At 43.1% G+C, this 15,294-nt stretch overlaps 1 protein-coding gene across 3 annotated transcripts in view; it reads right to left on the bottom strand.

Moving 5' to 3' along the window:
• Window positions 1-15,294, bottom strand: part of LOC147880236 (uncharacterized) — a 60,683-nt gene that overhangs the window by 32,685 nt on the left and 12,704 nt on the right. For all 3 annotated transcript variants that reach the window (XM_087371181.1, XM_087371182.1, XM_087371183.1), the window contains 3 exons: window positions 14,959-15,052; window positions 13,672-13,707; window positions 13,399-13,542 (listed from right to left, as the gene is read on the bottom strand). In XM_087371181.1, the coding sequence (XP_087227307.1) occupies window positions 13,399-13,542; window positions 13,672-13,707; window positions 14,959-15,052 (274 nt within the window). The remainder of the gene's footprint in view (window positions 1-13,398; window positions 13,543-13,671; window positions 13,708-14,958; window positions 15,053-15,294) is intronic.

The raw sequence follows: 15,294 nt of genomic DNA, 5'->3' as shown, positions 1-15,294 counted from the left end.
GCGGTTAGGGGGAAAAACCTCTTAAAGAGGGAAAAGTGCCCCTAACTAGCTTATTATATTACATTGGTCACTGCTGAATTATATCTATAATTCTAACACCCCCTTGCAGTGCCAATGTCATGTACAAGGCTGATCAATCACCAAACGGATATAAGTTCAGGGCACTGCGAAATGCCTCAAACTTTTCACGTGGTAGTGCTTTGGTGAAAATATCTGCAACGTTGTCATGTGTGGACACAAAGATCATACTGTTCTCTCCTGCATGCAACTTCTCTCTGACGTAGTGATAGTGAACCTCAATGTGTTTCGTGCGAGCATGAAACACTGGATTCTTTGCCACTGCAATGGCACTCTGACTATCAGTGAGAATTGGAGAGGGACCCTCCAAAGACAGATGAAGATCAGCAAATAGACGTCGCAGCCAGACACATTCAACTATTGCTGTGAAAGCTGCCCTGTACTCAGCTTCACATGATGAGGTAGCCACTGTAGATTGTTTCTTGCTCAGCCATGAAATGCAAGATTTACCCAAAAAGAAACAATTGCCACTAGTGGACTGCCTAGTGTCATAATCACCAGCCCAATCTGAATCACTGTAGGCATGCATCTGCAAGTCACCCCCCCTGGGAAATAGTAAGCCAAAAGACTTTGTGCCCTGCAAATCACGGAAGATGCGCTTAACTGCCTGCCAATGCATAGTTTTTGGGCTGTGCATGTACCTGCTCACCTGAGATACTGCAAACTGAATATCAGGTCTAGTGTTGCAGAGATATATGAGGCATCCAACAGCCTGATTGTAAAGTGTGGCATCAACTGCTTCTCCTGCATCATGCATTGAGTTTCAGCCCCGGCTCCATAGGAGTGGCTATGGGCTTACACTCTTGCATGTTAAATCTGTCCAAGAGTTTCTGAACATACTTGGACTGAGACATAACAGTGCCACGTCTCTCATGAGAGAACTGGATCCCCAAATAAAAGTGAAGCAGCCCCAAATCTGACATGTCAAAGTTGGTCTGCAAATCAGCTTTGAAATCTGCAATTTTTTCTTCATTGGACCCTGTGAGCAGTAAGTCATCGACATAAAGAAGGATATACCTAAATGAATCCAGGAACATTCCCAAACTCATCCTCTAAAAACACAACATAGTGCAGTTTCAATCTCATGATAGTCACTCACAAGGTTGAAAACCATAAACTCCATCATGCATAGCAGGGACTAGCTACTATGACATCCCCACTGACGTCATCAGCGCCCAACAGTGGGTGTAGACCATAGTATAAAAATATGCTCTCACACATACAAATCCACACACCCACACATACTTGAGCATCCATTTATACAAAGTCTCCGTACTGAGTTTCTGTCGGCACTCCGGAGGTGAAATTTCCCCCCCATCCATCTTGATGTAGAGGGTGCTCTCAGTAGGACTATTGTGCAGCCCCTTGCTGGTCAAAAAGGCATGTATCTTGGCATACCATGCACGAGGGGCCTGCTTCAGCCCATATAAAGCTTTGTTGAGCTTGCATACTTGAAGTGCATTTGCTGTAATTTCAAAGCCCGGAGGTTGTTTGACATACACCTCTTCCAACAAGTCCCCATTTAAGAAGGCTGTTTTTATGTCCAACTGATGAACATTCCACTCAAAATGTGCAGCCATTGCAATTACTGATCGGATGGTGGTCATCCGGGATGTAGGAGCGAATGTCTCCTCATAATCTATGCACTTTTTCTGAGCATAGCCTTTAGCAACCAGCCTTGCCTTATATCTGTCAATGGAGCCATCTGGCTTCCGTTTGACCTTGAAAACCCATCGTGTGCCAATGGCATGTTTACCCTGTGGCAAGTCCACAACATCCCAAGTTTGATTTTTTGCAATGGACTGCAACTCATCGTGCATGGCATTCATCCAATGCACATTATCCTTTGCCTCTTCGAATGTGGCAGGCTCCTCCTCATCAAGGAGAGTACATGCATATGCTGATTCCACTGAATTAGCACCTTCCATGTGCCTTGCTGCATTGCGAGTCCTGCCAGATAACAGAGCATCAAGTTTACTCTCCCTGAGAGTCTGTAACAGCCAGTTTGGGACTGTTTTTGCTGCATGTATGTCTGCAATTTCTTGCTGCACCACCTGTTCCACTGCCTATGGAGGAGGCAAGACATTCTGTGGCGGAACTGAAGCATTTGGAGGTTGCTGTAAATTCTGATTTGCATCAGAAAAATCAGCAGGGGAACCCAAGGCAATGGGTAGCAACCCCTCAAAGACATCCTCTGAAGACGAAGGCATTTGAAATTCAGCCTGAGTGTGAGCTGAATTTTCAGAAAATATCACATCTCTACTTACTATGATTTTGCGTGTAGCAGGATTGTAGAGACGGTACCCCTTGCTTTCTGCACTGTATCCAACAAATATGCATTTGATGGCTTTATCTGACAATTTGTGCCTAAATTCAACTGGCACATGTGCATAAGCAAGGCATCCAAAGACTCGGAAGTGATCCACTGAAGGCTTCCTGTCATTCCAGACCTCATAAGGAGTTTTTGTTTTTAAAGCCTCAGTGGGAGCCCGATTCAAAATGTAATTGGCACACATCAAACCCACTGAAGGCTTCCTGTCATTCCAGACCTCATAAGGAGTTTTTGTTTTTAAAGCCTTAGTGGGAGCCCGATTCAAAATGTAATTGGCACACATCAAACCCTCTAGCCAGAATTTATGAGGCATGTGTTTGCTTTTCAGCATACATCTGTCCATCTCCATGAGGGTTCTATTTTTCCTCTCAGCTTTGCCATTTTGCTGAGGGGTCAGCCTGACTGTGAGCTGATGCACAATACCCTTGCCTTTGAGAAAAGCATCAAATCCTGCAGATAGGTATTCCCCACCTCTATCCGTGCGCAATGTCTGTATCTTGAGTCCGGTTTCATTTTCAACCATGGCTGAAAAGTGTTTAAACACCGTGAACACTTCAGATTTCTTTTTCAGCCCATAAACCCAAGAAAAATTGGAGTAGTCATCAATAAATGTAACGAAGTAGAGATGACCACCCAACGATGGAGTCCTCATGGGACCACAGACATCACTGTGTATAAGCTGTAATTTGCGGACAGTTTTAACTGAACCATCCTTCTTGAAGGGGAATCTATGCATCTTACCTAAAATGCACCCTTCACAGGCATGTGGAGGAGGTATCTCAAGAGGTGGCAATGCATCAACCATTGAAAACTTCTGAAGTGTCATCAAGCTGTTGTAATGCATGTGGCCATATCTGGCATGCCATAATTCTGCATTTTGCATGGTAGCTGTAGGGGTAGAAACTGCAAGAGCATGGGCTGCTCTTTTCTCAAAAATATCAAGCTGAAAAAGCCCACGCAGCAGAGTACCAGATAACCTTAAGGCATAGTCAGCTTCCCTGTCTCGGATAGCATATTTGTCATCCTCAAAGATGACCTGAAATCCCCCTCTGTTAAGAGTGGACACTGAAAGGAGATTTTTGGTTATGCCAGGCACATATAAGACATCTCAAAGTCTGAAAATTGAGCCATCAATGGCAGTGAGCTCAACCTCTCCTGTGCCACGTACTGAATATGATGAGTTGTTGGCACAAGTGACTTTCTTACCAACGGGAGGTGGATGCAAGGAAGTAAAAAGACACTTCCTAGAAGTGATGTGCTTGGATGCACCGCTATCAAAATACCATGTGTTCAGTGTTTCATTAACACTGAAAGTAGATGCATCTGTAGAAGAGTCATAGCTGAAAGTCAAAAATGCATATGTATCATCACTGCAAGAGGCTGTACTATCCCGAGCATCTGGAACAGCCAACCTAGAATCTGAAATGCAAGATAAAAAGGCATAATCCTGTCCAACAAAGTTGGCTGCAGCATCCCCACTGTCAGATGCATGAGGAGCTGAATCTGAAACAGCCATACCTGAGCTGTTTTTCTTTTCTTTTGCAAGCCTTTTCCTGCATTCAGCTATGTGATGACCTGGCTTTTTGCAGTAGTGACAAAAACCCTTCTTCTTGGGCTTACTTGCATCATTTTTAGCCTTTTGTGAAGGCTGTCCTGACCCACTGGAAGGCTGATTTACTGATGTCTTTGCCTGTCCCTTTGTTTTTTATTTAAATTTTGAGAGCATGGCTTGTTCACCTGCACGTGAAGCCAAATTTTTCCTGGTCTGCTCTTCCTGAAGCAGAAGTCCTATCAACTCATGAAAAGTGAGAGGATTTGCACCCCCCCTCAATGATAAGTTCAGCGAAGTGTGAAAGCTGAGATAAGACTCAGGAAGAGAATTCAGAGTGGTTGTAATCATCTCTGAATCAGGAATAATTTCATCTATGTTTAACAATTGCTCTCTGAGATCCTGTAGCTTTGTGAGGTGGACTGACATAGAGTCACCCTCTTCCATATGTGTATTACTCAACTCTCTTTTCAAGAAAGATACCCTTGCATCATTCCGAGCTACATACATGCTTTCCAAAATATCCCACGCTGCCCTGGAGGTCTTACACGACCGGATATGCGGAATGATAAATCTTTTCACTGAAAGAGAGATGCATGACAAAGCTAAGGCATCCCGTGAATCCCATCTCTTCTGCTCTGGAGTAGTGACTGTAGCTGCACCAACAACTTGTCCTGCAGCTGCACCCTGTGCACGACCTCTTCCACCTCCTTACTGAGGAGGGGTAGCAGGTGCAATATCTGCTGGTCCGATCTCATCCCCATTGACATAATCCCATAAATTTCGAGAAATCAGAATATAACGTACCATGAAACTCCAGAGGGAGTAGTTTGTACCATCCAACTTGTCTTCTTGTGAAAGACCACTGAACTGGAACTCATTCTGATTTTGATGGGCCATATCTAAGAAAAAGATTGAAGCAGATACAAAGCTGAATTCCCTTACTGGGAATGAAATGCACAACTCCCAAAAAACACAGCCAAGCACGGGCTGTAAATGCAACTTAGATTTCTATACTTGCACTGTCAAAAATCTGTCCAAGCATCAAAAACTCTCCAAAATCTGCCAAAAGTGCTTCAAACACTCCAAGAAAGGCAGTATGAATTGAATACTCCAAAAAAAGCTCTCCCAACACAAAAGCCCCAATTTGTGGCTTGAAATTGCAACCAGAAAGGGGCAAAATTACTAAAAGCCCCAAATCTGCAATTTCTGAACAAAAGCCCCAAATTTCAGACTAGATCTGCAGATCTATCTGTAAAAGCCCCAAATTTTAAACAAAATCTGCAATTTTTGCTCCAGATGTAGCTCCGAAACTACACAATGATTGCAATGTCTGCAACATACAAAATGCCCTAAATGTACTCCCAAAAAACTGAACCAAACTATGGTTTTCTGCAAGATGTACCTGCCAAAGAACACCTGCAAATGAAGAAGCCCGTGCAAATCTGCAGATACAGATCTGAAAGTACAGATTGTACAGATGAACAGATTGTTGCCACACGTGTGGTACTGAAGAACTGCACGCAGATCTACGGAAGGTACGGTTGGTACGGTAAGTACGGACTGTACGGTACGGTACGTACGATCTAGTACGGCAAGTACGAAAGTAACGACATAGGTACGGTCAAACAAACGGGCTGTACGGCGAATCTGTACGGTGTTGTACGGGAGCTGTACGGGAGTAGTACGGAGGCTGTACGGCGCTGCACTGGAGCTGTACGGAGGCTGTACGAGAGCTGTATGGCGATGTACGTCGGGATTCCGTACAATCGTACGGACTGTACGGACGAGATGATGCAGGCTGTAGCTGGAGGCAAAGAGTAGGAGCTGAAGGGAGCAGGGAGCCCGGAGCTCTTGAACCTGCTCTGATACCAAATGTGAGAAGATGGTGAGTGAGAGAGAGCAAGAGAGAGTGAGAGCTGGAAGCTTGGAAGCTGAAAGCTTAGTTGCAATAGAAGAGTGTGAGAGTACAACACAATGAGAGAAAGATAAGGTTTTGTCCTAGTGACAAAACCTTAGTAGTCACTAACCATAGTTAGTGAACTAACTGCGGTTAGGGGGAAAAACCTCTTAAAGAGGGAAAAGTGCCCCTAACTAGCTTATTATATTACATTGGTCACTGCTGAATTATATCTATAATTCTAACATGCCGTTCCTCAGGAGACAATCTCTCTTTGGTACTTAGCTTATTATCATGTCGCTGGTCCACATCAAACTTGACTTTGGTCGTCTTGGCAAATTTCCTTTTCATGAAAGAGTCATCCTGCTGCTTACCTTTGGACCCTGGAGTCATCCCTTGCATGAGAGCATAGGCTATAGTAGCATTCTCAATCAGCTAAGATATGTTGGAGACCTTTGTCTTGGTGCAATAGTCACGAAGCTCCTTTGGTGGCCCACAACAATACTTTTCCACCTGTTCATACAGTGATATAGTTCTATATGAGCTGACTGGCAATAAGGCCTCCCAGAACTTTTTGTTATACTCTTCAAGATTCTTACAATTTGCAGCATCCAGCTTATGCCATGCTGTCATTATATCCACTTCAAAAGTGGTGGTGAGGCAAGCGGATGAGAAAACTTGCTTGAACTCAACCCAAGTGTTAGGGGCTTTACCGTGCAAAAGCAAATTGGTCCACCATTGAAGTGTGTTACCCTTTAAGAAGGTGGCTGCCTTTCGTACTTTGGAAGACTCTGTGAAATGACCACCAGAATAGGCAGCATCAAACTGTTGCACAATGGTCAGAGCCTTCAATTTGTCCTGCATCCCATTGAAGGTTTCAAACTTCACAGCTGCCCCTCCCTCCTTATAATCTTTCAGCTTACCTTTGGGAGTAAGATTATCATAAACGGGGGGCTGTAAATATGGTGGAGGCATCGTGGATCCCATATTCTATACCATATTGCATGTGCCCATGGTGGGGTTGACCATTCCATATCCCATTCCCTGCATCTGTGGCATACTCCAAGTGTTGCTCATCATTCCTGGCATCCCTGTCTGCATACCGGGCTGCATTTCTATGTTTGCATACATCATATTGGCATTTGCAAGGGGCATTCCATCCTCCATATGCTGTTGCGAATTCTGCATTCCTGGCTGGAAACTACCCAAGTATGTACAAGGCATACTAAGCCCTTCGGTGGGCTGTCCCACCATTGACTGAAAAACTGATCCTCCATCAAAATATCCTGGATGCTTCATGGGCTGAGGGAGGACTTGCTGTCCTTGATTAACTAAATGAAAATTATTGACATTACCCATTACAGGGGTGACTGTGGGCATCTCTGGTGACTGTCCACTGAAAGATACACACCTCTGAGTCTTCTTATGCTTTGTTTGCTTCTTCTCAGCTGTCTTTTTGCTTCCAGAGGGAGCATTACTACCAGGAGAAGCTTGCATAATCTCCATGAAAGTCTGTTGCAGCTGTAACCGGGCTCCCACTGCACTTTGCATTCGTAACTGAAAAAGGGCATTGGGATCAAGCTCCTCTGCCTCATCTACCTCGTCCTGCGAATCCTCAGTGGCATGCTCAGGAGAAACATGCTATCCCTCATCATTTTTCTCTTCTTCACCCTCACTGGTGTTGTGCTCCTCCTCAAAGCTGTCTGCTTCCTACTCGGAGATAGTCAGTGATCTCTTGTGGTGCGACATGATTGTTGATGATGTGCCTGTAACAAAAATGCAATGGGGCTTTCTTCACCCAACACTCCCAGGGCTCACCTCTGTAGGAAGATGGTGATGGTCCCAGCAACGGAACCACTATAACCCGCCTTTAGTTTCCTAAAGGACAGTAGACCACAACTTGCATTGCATATTCATTATTTACAGCCACATTGCATCATTTCCAACCACTTAACTTTAAACAATACCACTTAGAAACAACTGGAAAAATAACTGGATGGAGGCTACAGTGCCCTTGCTCAATGAAACCAAGTACAAGACACCACACTGGCCCCAAACACTTGGCGCCGCTTCCGGTATTTATTTATTCTTTAGGAATGAGATTGGTACATACAACAAGGGCACACCCTTGTGCTCTGCCCCATGGGCTATTCCACTGTCCAAGCCAAACCTTGGCTATAACCTGCATTCCATCCTAGTGCTCAAGCAGCCTCAAGGTTTCCAAAATGCAATACACTGCCCCTCTGGCACTCTCCAGGCACAGCCTCTGTAACTGAGTGTCTGCTTAATCCTATAAGGTCCAGAGGAAGCTCTCAACAACAGATGGAGCAACAATAAGCTTCCACAAATCACCAAATGTAGTCACATGAAAGGGATAGCGACAAGAGAACTCAAACCAACTTCAACTGTCTTCAATCCAGCTCCGAAACACCTCCAGAAGCAACACATTCAGTGTTGAGGCTAGTAGGAATAACTGGTAGCTAGGAGAGGGGAAAGAAGAAGGGATTACGGGCTGGAATCAGAGATAGAAGAGAGCAGGAGGATCACGGGAAGGAGAGAGTAGGTGAGCAGACCGTACAGCAGGGGAAAAGGGCAGTACAACAGTGAATAGACATCCGTACAGCAGCCTTGGGTATCCGTACAGCAGCAGTAATAATGGCGTCCGTACAGCCAGCGGTGGAATCCCGTAAGGTGGCAAATTAACGTCCGTACAGCCTGCCTTGGGAGTCGTACCTGCTCCATACAGCCAGCAACGGGGATTCTGTACAGCATGTATTGGATCCCATGCAACAGCCCATACAATGTTTGTTCGTTTCAATGGTTCCGTCTCTAATGATCCGAGACATCAAGGAATAGTTTATTTAAAGACGGGTGGCCTCTGAAACTTTCTCCTTACCATGCTATGACTTGCGTGGACCTTCCACTTCCTTGAGCCATGAAGAAGAAATATCAGTCAACTCCACAGTCTTGAAGGGTCTCAATCAGCAACTTGGGTACCTTCTAAGACCCCGACCCTCCCCTACCTTCTGAGGGGATAGCTCGTCATCTAGTTCACTGTTTGGATCATCTATAGAAAGCAACCGCTTCTAAAGCATGTATGCTAAAAGTTGAAACTGTCATATAGACAGGATAGTCGCAAAGGGGGGAGGGAGAGAAGTAAGCTGCGTTGAAGAACTCGTACCTCCTCAAAACCAAGGTGGAAGGAGAGCAAGGGGGGTAGGTGTGCATGAGGGGTTGCCACATGGCCCCCTCATTAATGTTCTAACCACACAAACCAATGGAACGTTGGTTTGCCCCTCACATTAAAGTCCTAACCCCTACTAACCAATGAAACGTTGGTTTCCTTGGGCCTAACTTTAAGACCTCTCTAAACCTTGCCTTGCCCCTAGCAAGTTATGTATAAGCCGTTTTTCAATCGAGGAGTATGTGTGCTTTTGTTTCAAGCAACTAACATTCTATGCTTTCATGATGACATTTGTTTTTCTAATTACTCCCTACAATTCTTAGTTGCTTCATTGCTCAGGCGTTGCATTGTTGATGCTAGTTCTGTCAATAGATATAAGAGCGAAGTTGTCATGGAACTGCAACTGTCATGGAGCTGGAAGACTCTGGTGTTAGCGATGATTTTTCTTCTCCTTTAGAGAAGTTCAACGGACACAGATTCCCTATTTAATAGGTGAATTTTTGTGTGTATCTAATGGAGAAAAACTGTTGGGGCATTGCTTTGAACAAGAGAATGGGAAGGACATTGGTGGGATGTGGAAAATCAACATCCTGTTCTGATCATCAAAAGGGACTAGAAGATATATTATGTTGTTGATTTTCCATTACTGCTTAAGAGATTTGATGAATTCTTGAGACCGCATTTTGTGAAAAATGGAGAAAAGCAAAATTTTCCTTATGAAGCGGTTATTTATTTTGCGCTTCGAACCTACAAAAACTGATGCTACCTTTCAATGCCTTCGCGCTCGTATCCACAGCTGGCAACAATTGGCGTAGATGATACAAAGAATCAAGATGGCTAACTGTGCTTTTGGGAGGTGTTACAGAGGAGTATTTAACATTTGTTGAAGCCATCCAGATGGCGGGTGAGTGTCACGGGGACGTGAAGTTATGAACCGTGACTAACTTTGGCTTAGGGGGCTAGTCCAGGGGAAGCGACACTTCCCAGAAGTCCCTACGTGCACACACTAGGCCTATTATTCAAGATAGGCTGCAGCACTGCCTCCATCTCTTGCATCGCCTATATGGGACAGCTCAGAGGTTGCATGATATTTTTCCACATTGCCACCCTAGAGCCCTCCCTAAGGTTTGTACACAAACATGTTCTTCTGAGAGTAGCCCACTGTTAGAACAACAAAAGAGGTTTAAGTCTCAGCTATAATCACCATGACATGTTCTTCTGACAGTAGCCCACTCTTGGAATAACAAAAAGAGCTTTTAGCCTCACCATATTGCCATAAGATGTTCTTCTGACAGTAGCCCACTCTTGGCACAACAAAAGAGGTTTTAGTCTCAGCAAATCACCATAAGAGAGCCTTTATCTCATTTGCCACACACCTAGCATCTACAGGTTGTGAAGAGAGTGGGAGAGAAGTAAGCAGTCTCACTTGCAGCTTTCTCACATACGCAATGGGGGAATACACACAAAGGTGGAGGCTGAAAACAATTTTCCTCTTCTTAGTTGTGAAAGCCAAAAGAACTCTCTCTAAGTATAAAAGAAATAGATGAATCCTATATGTGGGTCTCAAACCAAACTCAACTAACCTAGGTGACATACTAACTAAGCCACTAACTAGACTACATAAAGATAGCTGTCATCCAGCTATTATTCATGGGCGGTGTACCAACCGCATCTGCAGCTAACAAGTCGGTGACATAAATGCACAACGGTTACCCTGGCATATCACGAGTGGAGCTCAATATCTCAAAACTCCCCCTCGAGCTTAATCCCAATTCTTGCACACCAAGCAGGTCTCTGAACTTGCGCAGCTTCTCAGCGCCCAATGCCTTCGTGAATATGTTAGCTACCTGATCCTCTGTGCTAACATAAACTAGATTAATAAAACCTACTAGAACCTTCTCCCGTACATAGTGATAATGCACCTCAATGTGCTTTGTTCTAGCATGATAGACTGGGTTATTTGCCAAGTGTATACTGCTCATGTTGTCACAATAAATGACAACTGCCCCATCTATAGACTGATGCATATCATAAAGTAGCTTACGCAACCAAGCTACCTCACATGCAGCCATTGCTGCACCCCTGTACTCAGCCTCTGTGCTCGACAAGGCAACTGGAGGCTGTTTCTTACTGCTCTAAGTGACTGCAGCACTCCCAAAAGAGAATACATATCCACTAGTAGATCGTCTATCAGAAATACTACCAGCCCAATCAGCATCAGTGTATCCATGCAACTATATCTGAATCCCAGTCTCATAAAATAGTACATACTGCAATGTAGACTTCACATACCTCAGTATGCGTCTAGCCGCATCCAAATGTGGTTTCCTTGGAGCCTGCATAAACTGACTTACCAACCCAACAGCATAGCTCAAATCTGGCCTGGTAATAGTCATATAAATCAAACTTCCTACTATGCGTCTGTACAAGTAGGGTCTTCCAAAAGCTCACCTGCATCTGCGCTCAACTTCACATTCTGCTCCAAAGGAACTGAAATAGGCTTACAGCCTGTCATCCCATATTTGGACAGCATGTCCAATCCATACTGCCTCTGCAAGAGCCATATCCCACTTGTGGATCTAATTACCTCAATGCCCAAGAAGTAACACAGCTCTCCCCAATCCTTCATCTCAAACTTCTGCTTCAATAGCATTTTCACGTGAAGAATATCTTCATCACTATCATCTGTGATGATTAAATCATCAACATAAATGACAAGCAACATAATGCCTTTCTTTGTTTCTCTCACATAAAGTGAGAAATCTGCCTTGGAAATCTGAAAGCCAATAGTGACAAGATACTGTCCTATCTTGTCAGACCATACTCTGGATGCTTGCTTCAAGCCATACAAGGCTTTCTTCAACCTACAAACAAACTCAGGATGAACATCATACACATAACCTGGTGGTTGCTCCATATAGACCTCTTCTTGCAAATCACCATGCAAGAAGACATTCTTTACATCCATGTGATGTAAATATCATCCCTTTGATGCAGCCATAGCAATGACTGCTCTTACAGTTGTCATCCTTGCAACCGGACTGAATGTTTCTTCATAATCAATGCCATATGTTTGTGCATACCCCTTGATAACTAATCTTCCCTTGTATCTATTCACAGAACCATCTGCAATGCGCTTCACCTTATAAACCCATTTGCAGCCATGGCTTGCTTAAAAGAAGTGGGTTCTAGTTCATGTATCACTTTGACCATATAAGCATAGTGAATGGCGGTAAATCCATCATATTTCAACCTATCCACAGTATACTTAACTCTGGTAGACCTGCGCAAAATAGGCTCACTACTAGGTGCTCTCAAAACATCCCTTGTCTTCCTTACTCCAGGTGTAACAACAGAAGGAATACCCAACTCACCATCAAGGCTCTGTTCTGAGCCACTGGATTCACCATCCACATAAGAGTGACCTACATTCACATCAAACATGGGCTGATCTACTTTCTCTTTTCCTTTTTGTGATACTTACATACCACTATCTACATTTCTTTGAGGAGATCCTCCTGATCTCAATCTGCCTGTCCATGATGAAGTATGTGAACCACTACTAGAGGACACTACAGGTCCACTAATATTTTGTGATTGCTGCTGTGAATTCTGTGAATTCTGTGCAACATTACCATTTTGTGCATCTACATCATCAATTACATTTACTGGTTTATACCAGCTGCTCATCTCATCAAAAACAACATCTTTGCTTACTGTAAACTTACGAGTAGAAGGGTTATAGCATCTATACCCTTTTTGCTGCAGAGAATAACTTGTAGCTTCTCACATACACAATAGGGGAATACACACAAAGGTGGAGGCTGAAAACAGTTTTCCTCTTCTTAGTTGTGAAAGCCAAAAGAACTCTCTCTAAGTACAAAAGGAATAGGTGAACCCTATATGTGGATCTCAAACCAAACTCAGCTAACCTAAGTGGCATACTAACTGAGCCACTAACTAGAGTACATAAAGATAGCTGTCATCCAGCTATTATCATAGACGGTGTACCAATCGCATCTGCAGCTAACAAGTCGATGGCATAAATGCACAACGGTCACCCTAGCATATCACGAGTGGAGCTCGATATCTCAACACAAGTAAACGGCATGTTATTTCAAGCCATCTACCAAGCTTGTTGGCTGTATCTAGAGATCAGATGGTATTTCATCAGCAATTTATGCTAATACAAAGTTGAAATTTCATGTATTATCCTTGAATGGAAAAAATACAGGACACAAAGCAAAAAAAAATGAGCTCCAAAGTGTAATATTAGTTTTCATATTTTGAACCCCTTCAAATACTTGCTTCTATATATCCGATTAAAATAGAAAATATGGGCCAGATCTGCAAACCTGCAAAGCACCTTCCCCTTGTCTAAACACAACAAGATTATGCTGTAACAGCTCATTCTCCACAGCCCCCCTAATAGGCTCTTTCAGAACTCTCAAATCTGTAGCAGCAGCTTTGCCACTCCATAGCTTGTAACTGTTGCAAGCCTGAGTTTGCCAACTTTCAGTAAATCAATTAGTGATAATAAATCCAATACTTTGATCCAAGGCATTGCAATAAATTGAAAGAACTACATAATTCTCTTTAAATATGTACAAAGAGAATCACCATCCTACCTTCAGATTTGCAGCAATTGCACTGTCAGGATGTGCCTATTTACAAGAAACAAAAATCAGAAGCACACAAGTGGCAATCCTCAGACTCATGTTTTAACAAATAGAAGGTGAGGATTCATTGTGAGACATAAACCATTTGACTTAAGAAAAAATTCAAGGCTATTCAAGAAACTCACAAAGTGTCCACTCATCCTTGATTACAAATGAAATTTTGCACTATAACAATGTATCTTCATAAGCAAGGTTGATGTTAGTATGCAATATGGATGTTCTAGTTTCCATTCCTATCAAAATATAACATTTGTATTGCATAATTTGCATGAGATAGACAATGCAAGACTTTTCAACTTAAAGTTTATGATTATACAAGGAGGGAATGCTACAAGCTGTATTTCTGAGAAAGCCATCCAAACCAACTAGCTAGCTGTACCGCAATAATATCCACACTTCGAGAAATGAAGTGACGCAGATAGAGCAAAATATGATACTGATTGAAGAAGAAAAAGAGCTCTGCAGACATTTACACGTCAATCTTGATTTTGATACTCATACAAGTATCTTCTCAGTTCCATGATTGAAATGTAGACACCCAACGGAATATGCTTAGTTAACCTGCCTCAGCTTGGATGTCTTTAGAAGAGATTTGGCTATTCCAGTGTGGCAGCTCATACATCTTTCAACAAGGGAAGGTATCTACCCAAGACAAGTCCAAGAGTAGCAGAAGAAGAAAGGTAAAGACTGACACAGTAAAGGCAAATTGCTAGTCTACAGACCCACAAATATGTCAGGGCACCTTAGTTCATTAATTATAAGAAATATTCTAAGGGTCTAAGTTCCTTATATATGAAATACCACCTGGCACTAGTGTTGCAATGACAGAGTGACTAGATTCTGCTGAGCTAGCAACAACAGCATCAAGTCCTTACAAAACATCAGCCCCCCGCCCCAACACTGCAACAATAATATCAACCCTGATGGACATAAACCAAATTTCTCCAAAAACCGCCAGAAACCTTGAAACCATTTATTCACCATTTTCTTAGCCCTTGTTTAACTCTACCGATACCCACACACAGCAAAAGTTTGGCTTCACTACTGAAGCACACTTTTGCACCCCAAGTCCACATAATTTAATTGCATCTCACAATCCTTCTCCCACAGGGAAATTTTTCCTTGTAATTGCGAGTTCATTTTTGCTGAGTGAACCTGTTAACACCAGTCCATAAATATGTAACATTGCTCTATTTTATTTGTATTAGTGTAGCTTAAAAGATTGAACAAACGAACCTGTAGGTATGCATTCAAGATTTCCAGGCTCACATCATGAAAATCAAGGTTGTAGTAGCAGAGGGCAACATACACATTTAACGCCAGCCAATCTCTGCAGAAACAGTCGCATCCCTTAGCTTGGGCTTATATAACATCAGTATCAGTCCTTTCAGCTGAAATTTAGTTGTAGAATGATTAAATTTCCAAATTAATTCAGGACCGCAACCCTGTACTTCTTAATATTTGGAAATATCATTTTATGTTTGTTGCATCATAATTATTTTTTTTAAGCTGTGCGTCCAGAGATACAGGCTGGCTTTGCCAAGCAATCTGAATGTCTCTCTCTCTCTCTCT

The sequence above is a fragment of the Dipteris shenzhenensis genome, chromosome 32 (assembly GCF_047967505.1).
Source record: "Dipteris shenzhenensis isolate YYH24624 ecotype China chromosome 32, Dip_SZ_1.0, whole genome shotgun sequence".
In the NCBI taxonomy this organism is placed as follows: domain Eukaryota; kingdom Viridiplantae; phylum Streptophyta; class Polypodiopsida; order Gleicheniales; family Dipteridaceae; genus Dipteris; species Dipteris shenzhenensis.
Note: the sequence above shows the minus strand (reverse complement) of the source record. Positions and strands in the feature narration are given on the sequence as shown.